This window comes from Sturnira hondurensis, unplaced genomic scaffold (assembly GCF_014824575.4).
Source record: "Sturnira hondurensis isolate 20B ecotype Veracruz unplaced genomic scaffold, ASM1482457v3 Scaffold0005220, whole genome shotgun sequence".
Lineage (NCBI taxonomy): Eukaryota > Metazoa > Chordata > Mammalia > Chiroptera > Phyllostomidae > Sturnira > Sturnira hondurensis.
The window spans coordinates 2,334,507-2,347,316 of NW_028077851.1; the positions used below are offsets into that span (position 1 = coordinate 2,334,507).

The following is a 12,810-nucleotide window of genomic DNA, read 5'->3' on the forward strand; positions in this document are numbered from 1 at the left end:
CATACATCTTGAGAGCACAGACTATGCCTTTTTCATCTTTGTATTCCCTTTGGTAGCACTATTTGAATATGAATATTTAAAAGTTGAAAGAATAAATACAGTAAATGTAAAGAAAATTATATAGGCCAGCAGAGACATTACAGTGTCAAAGAGACAAGACGTAGTTCCCCATTCCTAATGGCAGAACTTCTGGTCTAGTCACCTGAGCTTGTTATAAAATCAGGATCTGATCTCACCTCCTGATTTTATAATGGAATAGAGAAATAAATCAGAATTCACAGCTCAGTAATTTAATTTATATTCACTGGAAAACATCTGTTGCATAAACTGGAAGATATCTACACTGTGAAATTGCTAATGTACAACCACTAGGAAGTAGTGAAAAGGAAGTTTAATATTTGATCTCTCTGGGGAATGTGAGCAATTTATTGCTAAATAAACACAAAAGAGTGAATTTAGTGTTTTGATTTATTTTCTTCTGTGTTAACTTCCAGAACAGCTCAACCACATAATGAAGTTTTCCCAGAAAATGATGTAGTACTACAGTGCTTAAACCACAACTGCAGAAGGATTAAAGCTCAGCATGTGAAGGGATTTGCCATAGCTCCATGGCTCAAACATCAAAATGGTCTACACATATGTCTTTGATGTCATCCTTTTAAGTAAGTTTAGGTCAGCAGAGCTTGTTCATGGGCCAAACTCCAAAGCCTACAGGTCCAGACTCTCTGTAGGTAACATTGCAATCATCAATCTTTCCTTATTTAAACTGGCAGTTTAGGAGTCTAGCACTCAAGTGGTTCGTCTATGTGGAGCACTGCTTATGACACATACACCCTGGACTTCAAACTCTGACACACCTAACTATTGATGTTATAGAAGATGTGGCAAACCAGATTGCTAGATTAGTTGCTAATTTCCAAGATGTTTCTATTGCACCTTCATTGACATTCTGACTCAGTTTTGGAGAGTAGTATGCAAAAACACTGTGGACCTTTAACTTACCCCAAGTACTGGTTTATTTCGGGCATGATTTCTGTGACTTCATTCATATAAGGGATAGAGTGTACATGTGTGTTCTGCTCAGAATTGACTTCTCTTATCTCAGGAATAGGGAAATAAAATGATCCCCAAATTAGCATGTGAAAAATGTTATCGAGTTTCCTTCATTACCACTTTCAAAAAAAATTTATTCAGCATCAACTCTTGGTAGGCATTTGTACTACATGCTGGGTGTTCAATAAAGATAGTCACTTTTCCCACATAATTTATAGTCTAGTGAAAGGAATAGATATTAAACTGATAAACATACACATAAATATATAATTACAAGATGACATGGGGTTAAAAAAGAGATTAACAATAGGGGGTTAATTTTAGATCAAACAAGGGTGAGGGAGTGATCAGGAAATATCTCTGAGGAAATGACAAAGTAAAACTGAAATATTTGTGTGAGAAGAGCTATTCAATCAATATGGTATCAGATTCTACTCTTAGAAACTGCTTTCAGACAGGTCTTTTTTTCTTGCTTATTCTATTAGTTTTTTGTTAAATTTGATGACATTACTGATATTCCCTAATGAAAACAATACTCACTATTAGTTTTGTGACAACTCTTTTATAGTTTTTCACTCTATTCTGACTACTCTGTAAGCAGTGTCTGCTGGCCTCCTCTTCTTCCTACTCAGCTTGAGTGTCAAGCTTTGTCTTTTTTTTAGTATTCTGCAGGACCTCCTTGGATGATCTCTTCTCTATGGATTCAATCCCCATATCCTTGATACTCCAAAATCTATAGCTTCAACAACTTCTGAAGTACAAATTCATTGATTTATCTTGTCTAATTAGGCATTGCTCTTTCAACATACAAAAGTAACCATACAAGGTGCAATATTCATTGGATGTATACATAAGAACATATAAATAATTTGATTATTTTAAGAGTGATTTTTCTAAAATAGGATTGTTATTTATGATCCTAAACCAAAAATTTTAGAAGGGAATTGATTATATACAATTGAATATCCTAAATGTAGCTACGAAAATTCCTTTGGTAACCTCTAACTTAATTTTTTCAAGTAGCTAAATATAATGTCAACAGCTAAGTTATAAATCTCTTTAATTTGTAATTTGGTACTGTATAATATAGCAAATTCAATGAAGGAGGAAAATATCACACAAAGTTGGTTGAGAATTAGGAGATTTTTTTCTACTTGCATTTAAATTAGTTTTAAGAAGAGAAGAAAAGAAGGAAACAAAAAGAGAAGAATTAAAAAAATTAAAAAGGAGAAAAAACAAGAAAAAATGAAATTTCCCTTCCTGCCAGTTTTATGTACTTACCAGTGCACACAAAAGGTCAACTGCTTCCAAGATCAGTTCCTGATGGCCGATGCGGCTGACCCCCAGATCTTCCAGCTCCTGATGTGTAATGCGCAGCAGCTGGTCTCCACTGATCTTCTCTCTCTCAAAGTTCTTAATATACTGCTGCAAACAGTCATCAAGACCTACAAAAGAAAAACATGGAAGACCAGAATAAAAGAAAAGTTGAACCAAACAAATAGAAAAAATAAGACAAGAAAAGCACCACACACAAGAATAAATTCAAAACGAATCAAAGACTTAAATGTTGGGCCCAAAAATATAAAAATTCTAGAAGAAAACATACACAGTATAATCTTGAATATTGCCTGTAGAAATTTTTATCAGGTATATCTCCCCCAGACAAGGGAAACAAAAGAAAAATAAACAAATGGGACTACATCAAACTAAAAAGTTTTTGCACAGCAAATTAAATCATCAACAGAATAAAAATACAAACCACAGAATGGGAGAACATATCCACCAATACATCTGATAAGGGGTTAATATCCAAAATTTATAAAGTACTTACAAAATTTATAAAGTACTAAAAACAACCAATTAAAAATGGGCAAAGGACCTGAATAGACAGTTCTCCAAAGAGGATATACAGGTGGCCAGTAGACATATGAAAAGATGCCAAATGTCACTAATCATCAGAGCAATGTAAATTAAAATCACTATAAGATATTACTCATACCTGTCATAATGGCTATCATTAAATAAATCAATAAACAAAAAGTGCTGGTGAGGATGTGCAGAAAGGGGAACCCTTTTGCCTTGTTGGTGGGAATGCAGACTGGTGCAGCCATTGTGGAAAGCAGTATGGAAATACTTCAAAAAATTAAAAATGGATCTGCCTTTTGACTCAGTGATCTCACTTCTGGGAATATGTGCTAAGGAACCCAAAACACTAATTTGAAAGAACATAAGCATCCCTATGTTCATTGAAGTGTTATCTACAATTGCCAAGATATGGAAGCAGCCCAAATGTCCATCAGTAGATGAGTGGATAAAACAACTATGGGACATTTACACAATGGAATTCTACTTGGCCATTAAAAAAAAAGGAAAATTTTACCCTTTGCAATGGTATGAATGGACCTGGAGAACATCATGCTAAGTGAAATAAGCCAGTCAGAGAAAGATAAATATTATATGATTTCACTCATATGTGGAATCTAATGAACTGAACTAATAAGCAAAATAGAGACTGACTCATAGATGGAGGAGATGACAGCTAGTGTAGGGGGGAAATTAGCAGGTGGAGGGGTTGAGCAAAAAGGACAAAGGACCCATGGACACAGACAGCAGTGTGGTAATTGCTAGGGGTAGAGGAGAATAACGGGACTAATTGGTAATGGGAAAAATACAATAAATATTAAACTTAAAAAAGTAAATATAGCAAGTAAATTTTGATCCATACTCTAAACCTCACAAATTTACCATGAATAAAATTGTACACTTATGACTTTATTTATTTTGCACTATATTTTATTTAATTGAAAACATTAAATAAAGTATACACTATTTTATCTAAGACCATGTATTAAAACAGTAGAAAAAAAGGATTGAAATCATTACTACAACATGTCTCTGCCTTTTTCAGTAAATTATACTGCTTTCTACCAGCTGCAAAAACGAGGAATGAACCAAAAATCATGGATCTAAAAAGAGGTTCTAAAAATAATGAAACATTTACAAAATGGTGACATTTGTGAGATATTCTAAGGATGAACAAATTTTCAGGATATCAATGATACTACAGAAGAAAGATGAAATAAAATGAATAAATCCACTATCATGTGGGAGATATGGAATATGCAAATTATTATATTTAATGTTCAAAATCTTAAAATCCCTCCCTTACTGGTGTGGCTTATTGGGTTGAGCATTGCCTAGCAAACTGAAAAGTTGCTAGTTCAATTCCAGGTCAGGGAACATGCCTGAGTTGCAGACCAGGTCCCCAACCAGGTTGGGGGCGTGCAGGAGGCAAGTGACCCATGTTTTTCTCACACATTGATGTTTCTCTCCCTCGCCTTTCTTTCTGTTTTCCTACTCTCTAAAATAGAAATGAATAAAATCTTTTAAACAAATCTTAAAAACCTACTTAAAATGGGTGTTAGAGGATGTGTAGTGATGCTCCAGGAAATTTTACCTTACACATCATTCTGTACATAACACATGTACTTTTATCTAAAAATAGAACACCCTAATATTTACAGCAAAAACATAAAAATGTAAATTCATTCATTAGAGGTCTGTTGCCATTCAGTATTTACTGTAAAGAACAAAAATCAGCATAAGTGAATTTGTGAGGACTTGCGTCCCTCCTGCAAGATAAGGTTAGAAAATTGAAACAAACGTGCATCAATCCAATATCCTTTTGCTTCCTCAAATACATGAATAATTCAAGGCAAAAGATCTTAAATTTAAGCTAGTTTTCAGCCCCTTTTTTTCATCGACACTGCTTTTTTTCCAAATCATTAATGACCAATAACACCATATTCAACTGCCTCATTTCCAACCTCATTCTCCCTAAGCAATTTATTTCTCTATTTGTACCACTGTTTTTTTGCAGTCTCAGAACCATCTTGAATGACTCCCTAATTTAATCTCTTACCTTGTCAGTTAGTGAGAAACATTTCTTCATTCAAAATAGCTCTTGCTTTGCCCTTTCATTTCTGATTTCACTGTCACCAGCTTAGTCATGCTGTAGTCTGCCTTGATGCTTACGTGCTCCTGCTGACATGAGTCTGCCCAGTCTATCACTGTCACATCTCTAAATATGCTCTTTGATTGAGTCACTTCCTGATTCAAAAACTTCAATGACTCCTCCTGCCAAAATGTTAAAATTCAAAGATCTTTAATTTTTTTAAGCTTTAAGGCTTTTTTGCAGGGGGCGGGAATCTTGTATGTCAGTGTCAAGTAGCATTCAGGTATTAATTGTGACATCCACTATAGACAATAAAGCATTTTCTATAATAAAAACAACCAGAAGGCATATACAACCATGCTTTTCTTATATACATAGGAGAACATATAATGATAAATAATCTAGCAAAAGGCAATTTGTACTTAAGATCTAGTGGTACTTCCTAAACCATTTAAAAATGATAAACTTCAGTAGCATTTCAACAATAAGTACATTTTAGTGTATTCTAATTATTGGAAAATGGGCTGATCCATGTAAATGTACAGGCTACTTAGATACCCAGAATAATAATAAATCAAATTCCTGGATAATTTGAGAAAAATTAGATTTTGCTATAGAACCTATGTAGTTAAAATTTTCTTTAACAATTCCAACATAGTTTTGGGGTGGTATAGCCATATAAACTCTTGATTTAATTCAGATAAGAGTTGGCCATCACTCTGCTTTTTACTATACTCAGCTTTACATTTTGTTCAACCAAAAAAAGTTTTCTTCAAAACTATCTATGTCACTAGACAATTCTAAATTCTAATAAAAATAGACAATATCTGGTTTAACAAGTGAGATATAATGTGAAAAAAGAACAACAAACTGTGGGGCATCCATACCATGGAATACTATTCAGCAATAAAAAGGAACCACAGATATACACAAAAACTTGGATAGATCTCAAAGATGTTATGCTGAGAGAAAATGGCCAATGTGAAGGAAGCTATACTGAATGATTCATTTATATTACATATTGAAAAAGGCAAAACAATACCAACAGAAAACAGATCACTAGTTACCAGGGACTGGGAATATAAAGAGGTTGTGACTATAAACGGAGTTTTGGGGGTAGTGAAACTGTTTTGTATGCCAACTGTGGTGTTGGTTACATAAATCTATACATATGTTGGAACTCATGAAACTGTTAACATCTAAAAAGTCAATTTTATTCCATTAACTTAAAGAATAAAATTTTAAAAATTACAAATGAATTATAGGTTATATGACACTTGGAAAATACTATTAAACTAAAAATTTCCTTCTGAATTTATTTTATCATAGTGTTTGACATAAAATACCCAGGCCAGGGAAAAATAATTTATAGCATTCTGTTCAAAAACTCTTTATTAAGTACCTATTAAGTTTGGGGCTATGTGCACTAATGCATTTAACTACTTTTGAAAAGACTCCTTCACCCTGCTGATTGGCAAAACTCAGAGGCTATAAATAGAATTCTGTCTGAGAAAGTATGATGTAGAGTGAGCAGACTGGTGCATGCAGTAGGAAATCGATCACTGCCCTGTGGCCTCCAGAGGACTTACTGGAATGCCAAGCCCCACTATACTTATCATTACCATTTCTATTAATTTCAGACCTAATGTTTTTCTCTAACAATTAAAAAAAGACAGAGAAAAAGAAAAAACCTTGATTAGATGGTAATGTCAATTGTTCCAGTTTGCAAAACAATTCAGCCTCCCTACAATCTGTTACTGGTTCTATGTTTTAAGCCAGAGTAAATTTTATCTGGTTTAAAATTCCACTCTCCTATTTAAATGACCAAAAGAAAACAAATGTAAGGAAGAGAACTATATCATCACTGAAACTAGGAGACAGTGCCAACCACAGAGCAGATAACATTCAATGTTAAAAAATAAAAACGTACCAGAGAAAACTGTGTTCCATATGAAACCAAAGCCAGAAACAGTAAAGAAAAACACAGATTTGTCTACATAAAGTTAAGTGTTTATTATGACGTATCAAATCAGTATATTCACAAAAAGTACTTACAATATATCCAGTGATATACTATATCAAGGCCAACTAAAGAGGACAAAGTAATCCACAGACACACTACTAAATTTGTTTAAAACCGTTCAATTTTAAAATACTGATATATGGTAATATGAGGTAGCAACCTTTAAAAAGCAGTGGCACATTGCACAAAACAATGTTTTGATGGTTTCATAATTTTGTAATTTTTATAATTTTGTATGCAGAACATGGCAAACCAGCTGATCAAACAGTTTTTCTCAAAGTGATTTTTCAGGACAGCTCACAAAAAATTTTAAATACTCTTTAAAAATAATATAATCACTAAATATTATATATAATTATTCTACAGGTCCATATTTTAATTTTTAAAACAAAGCCTAAAATGATTTAATCATGTTTAATAAACGAAGACTGTTTGCTATCATCATGGAGCTTAATGCTATTATATACTTAAGAATTTACATACAATATTTTTTAAAGATCATACTTTCTTACCCAAATTGAAGTTCAATTGCAGCACAGTTTTAACTAAAACTGAAATTGTTTTCTCTTTGCAAGTCTTGACAGTCCTTACTATTTTATTAACAGAACAACAACTTTAATATAAATCATAGTTAGACCAAGCATGAAAAATCAGTTGCAAACCTGGGAATTAGTGATGTCTTTCATTTTACCATTTAATAGATGATCAATTTTTTGCTTGTTTGTTTAAGGAAGCTTAAGAACATGTAAGGTTTTAATCTTTTATTCTTCCATTCAAGGACCTCCAAATGCAGGCCCTACCCTATCTTTCTACCATTATCAGTCATAAATTCACATATCCTAAAAAATAGCTAACTGGAACAACTCAACTTTTTACTTAATGTGATTACTATTACCCAGAACATCCTTTTCACATATTTAGTAGCTGAAATCCTGTCTTGTCTTGCACATGGAATCAGATGGACCTTTCTTCTCTTAATATCTATGGATTTTTACACTCAATGGTATGTATTACCTGAGCTCTTTCTTTATAATCTTTGCATTAGTGTCTTATTCCCCCAATAAACTCTAGAGTCCTAAAGGATAGCATCATGAACTCCTCCACACAGCACTGCACACAGTAGGCACCTGACACATATTCAGTCATTTCTTCATTTAATCAATAGTTAATGAGGTGACCACTATGCACTAGACACTGGGAATCAAATGCCTAGCAAAAACTGAAATGGCCATTGACTTAATGGAGTTTATACTACTACGTTGAAGACAACCATTAATCATTTAATTGCCAAAATAGATGTATAAACACAAGATGTGATGATTGTTATGGAGAAAAAAACACTGTGCTATGAAAGACAAAAATGGAGACTTAGCATCTACTGATATGGAAATCAGGAATGGAAGGCTTAATTGAAGAATCGATGATGGTACTATGATCCATAAGCTCAACTGTTAACTAGGCGAAGGTGAGGAGTAGAGAGGGAATAATATACCAAAGAAACAACATATGCAAAGATTCTGTGCTACAAAAGGAACAGTATATATTTGAAAAACTGATGGAAGTCTGTGTGGCTGAAATGCAGAGATGAGGAAAAGACTAGAGCAGGATGGGGTGAAAAGATGGGTCTGGAGTGAGATGATGCAGGGTCTTGTAGGCCATGTTCAGAATCCTGGCTGGGAACCTGAGAGAAATGAGAAGGTACTGAGGGGCTGGAAATAGATAGCACAGAGACTATTATACTAAGTGAAATAAGCCAGGCAATGAAAGACAAATACCATATGATCTCACTTATAAGTGGAATCTAAGGAACAAAATAAACTAATGAGCAAAATAGAATCAGAAGCATAGAAACAAGAAACAGACTGACAGCTGCCAGAGAGGAGGGAGGGTGGGACTGGCTGAAAGAAAGTGAAGGGATCAGACAAAGAATATATATGCATCACCCATGGCCATGAACAACAATGTGGGGATTGACTATGTGAAGGGGCTTAGGGAAGGGGGGCAAAGGGGGAAATTGGGACAACTGTAGTCACATAAAGAATACTTTTTTTTAAAATAAAAGTGTTCTGTGAACATTACTCCAGCTGTAGTATGTAAATTAATTGAAGGCTGTGAAAAAGGAGGCATGTTGGGTAGCATTTGAAGTAATTTAGGTATAAAATGCTGATAGCTTATCCTGGGATAATGGCAGGAAAGGAAAAGAAGAGATAAATTGGAAAGAAGATAAAATGTACAGGACTTGGTGTTGGATTGGATGTATAAGGAAGAGGAGGCCATGGGAAGGAAGATGATGCGTATATTTCTAAATCACAGAAATGGAAAAATGGTGACATTATTCACAGACAACAGAAACACCAAAGGAGAAGTGGTTTCTTTCCTGCTGAACATACTAGGATTATAATTCCTTTGTTTGAGGCAGCCAGGGAGTAATGTTGAATAGTCAAAATTAAGGTCTGCTCTGGAGATATATATTTGAAAGTTATTGGTACACAAGTAAAAATTTGAAGCCACAACTGTTACCAAGTCTGCCTAGGGAATATGAATAAAGAGAGGATTTATAACTGAACCTTAAAAACTCCAAAATGCAAAGGCTTTGGTAGAAGCAAACCTGCAAAGAAAACTGAGGAAGTGCAGCCAGAGAGAAATGTAACTAAAACTTGTAAGATTAGGTAACATCGTAAGTGTACACAGTAAGTGACTGGCAAAGCAAGAATTAAAACTTAATCCCAGAGGATTCTGAAGACCAATCTGTTTTGATACCATCAGACTATTTCAAGACTGAAAAACAGAATTCTTAACAATAAATTGGATTTACATGTTTGCAAAAAGAAAGGGATAAATGGAGCTGATAGAAAAATACAGTTATTAAAATGAAGAGGAGATAATATAGGAAAATGGTTAATAAAAATCACACTCTTCCAGAGCTATGTGAAAAAATATTACTTAAACCTACCAAGGACTGAATTTCATGCTAGGATATGCTGATGAATTGAATACAGTGCATGGTACCTGGTCAGCATTCTATTTGAATCCACATTCAAATGAATGAAAGGGGAAACACTGCAAACAGTTTTTATGTATCACTGAAACCAATATAATACATGCTGTTTGAGAACTCCTCTTATGTTCTTCAGTGCCATACTTCAGTTACCACCTTCTACAAGTAAGCATTTGCTCTTTAACAAAGGGTATATGATTTCTTTTCACAAGGAACCCCAAGCAAACCAAATAAAACAGAAAATGAAGAACAGCTTTTAAGCGTATTCTTATTTACTGTCTTAATTTCTTTTAGAAAATGCTAAACTGGCCATAGCATTCCATCATTTTCAATTGAAGAGTTGATGCTAATTAACAGTAATCCTTTTCATTTATTTATTGTGCTCACTGTATGCCAACCACCATTTAAAGTGCTTCACAGATATTTTCTCATTTAATCCTTAGAAGAATCTGAGGAATTACATATCATTATCTTGATTTTACATATAATAAAATTGAGATTTAGAGGATCCCACTACTGAATAAATAGTAAGGAAAGGTCTAAATCCAAGTCCCTCTGACACCACATCCCTGTCCTTTAAGCCTCCATTAAATTAGGAGGAGTGGAAAAGGGGTGAAAAGATTGTTCCCAAACTGACCATCTGGATCACACCAAAAGTCATGCCAAAAATATTTTTGTTAAAATTTTAAAGACAGGAAAAATATTTAAAAATAATTTTAAAGACATTGTTTTAAAATACATTTGCCATATTTAAATCAAGCTTTATATCAAAAGGGCCCAGCAAGTGTGACTCAGTGGATTAAGTGCTGGCCTGCAACCCAAAGGGTGTCCGGTTCGATTCCCAGTCAGGGCACATGCCTGGGTTGTGGGCCAGATCTCCAGTGTGGGATGCATGAGAGGCAACCACTCATTGATGTTCCTCTCCCTCTCTCCCACCCTCTCTCTAAAATACAAAAGGAAATTTAAAAAATCCTTAAAAAAAGGAATTTAAGTACACTATTTACATATATACAATCAGACAAAACTTAGCATGATAGCACAAGTTAAAGGAGGAAAAATATGATTAAGGGGAAATACAATAGTCTAAAATGAGGACACAGAAACAATGGGAAAATACAATAAAAAATCCATACCAATGAAGAATATTAGACCTACTAATACTAAAGTGTGGAAGAAGTTAGAACAATGACTGTTAATGATCTAGAAGCTAATGCAGATGAAAAAAGGATCAGTTAAAAACATTCATACTTGACTTGAGGTGGTAAACACAATACAATATACAGATGATGCACTATAGAATTGTACACCTGAAACCTATGTAATTTTATTAACTAATGTCACACCCAAAATTCAATAAAAAACTTAACTTTTTTTAAAAATTAAAAAACAAAACTAAAAAAAGAAATATAGAGAGAAAAGCAAGCCAGTTTTTCAGAGAAACCAACCCATTCCTGGCACTAAAGGCAGAAAAAAAGATTTCTTCTGGGAAGAAATCCTTGTGTAATGTAATGAAAACCATCCTCAATAAATTCTTTAAATACATAAAAGTTGTCATTGTACTATTTCTTACAGCAATGCTAAGATATATTTTTCAAAAAATTACATTTTATATCAAATAATAACTGGTTAACATTAAGTAAGGAAAATATTTATATTTACTGGTTTTAAAGCTGTTATAATTTGTCAAAAGATATTGTAATTGTATGGAGAAAATAGCTTACAGGGTTTCTCTTTTGTAATTGTAAAAAATGAATGGGTGGTTGTATTTGAATCATCTTTGGAAATTGATAGTTTGCCAACAGGTACCTAAAATATGTTGAGGTTACACACTACATGTTAACTTAATTTAATGACAATTTAAAATGAAAGACTCCTCTGTCATTCTTATCTTGAAATGTATATTTACAGACTTTTGACTTAAAAAAGTACAAGTCATAAGCAAAAAGAGAAAAATAAATTGAAGTTCATCAAAGTTAAACACTTTTGCTCATCAAAGGACACTATAAATAAAATGAGAAGGCAACCCACAGAATGGGAGAGAATATTTGTAAATCATAAATATGACAAGGGATTAATATCCAGGATATATAAAGAACTCCTGTAACCCAACAACAACAAAACAAATAACTTGATTTTAAAAATGGCGAAAGACTTGAACAGACATTTTTCAAAAGAAGATGTACAGATGGTCATAAGCACATGAAAAGGTAAACATCATTAACCATCAGGGAAATGCAAGTCAAAATCACAATAAGATACCATCTCATCCTCATTAGGATAGTTACTATTCAAAGAAAAAAATAAAAATAAAATATAAAACATAAAATGAGTGTTGGCAAGGTTGTGCATAAATTGGAACCTTTGTGCAATGTTAACAGAAATGCAAAATGTTACATCCAGTATGAAAAACACTGTGGTAATAACTAAAAAAATTAAAAATAGAATAACCATATTACTTAACAATTCCACTATTGGGTATAGATCCAAAAGAATTAAAGGTCGCAAAAGTATATCTGTACACTCATGTTCATAGCAGCATTGTTCACAATAGCCAAAAGGTGTCCATTGAGAGACAAAGGTACAAACAACATGCGGTTTACAATTGAATACTATTCAGCTTTTAGGAGGAAATTCTTACTCAAGCTATAATGTGGATGAACCCTAAGGACATTATACTATGTGAAATAAACCAGTCACAAAAGGACATATAGTGTATGATTCCATGTATATGAGGTCCCTAGAGTAGTGAAATTCATAAAGATAGAAAGTAGAATAGTAGTT

General features: G+C 33.4%; 1 protein-coding gene across 4 annotated transcripts in view; it reads right to left on the reverse strand.

Moving 5' to 3' along the window:
• Nucleotides 1-12,810, reverse strand: part of CNKSR2 (connector enhancer of kinase suppressor of Ras 2) — a 301,559-nt gene that overhangs the window by 245,515 nt on the left and 43,234 nt on the right. For all 4 annotated transcript variants that reach the window (XM_037046241.1, XM_037046240.1, XM_037046238.1 and 1 more), the window contains exon 2: nucleotides 2,335-2,498. In XM_037046241.1, the coding sequence (XP_036902136.1) occupies nucleotides 2,335-2,498 (164 nt within the window). The remainder of the gene's footprint in view (nucleotides 1-2,334; nucleotides 2,499-12,810) is intronic.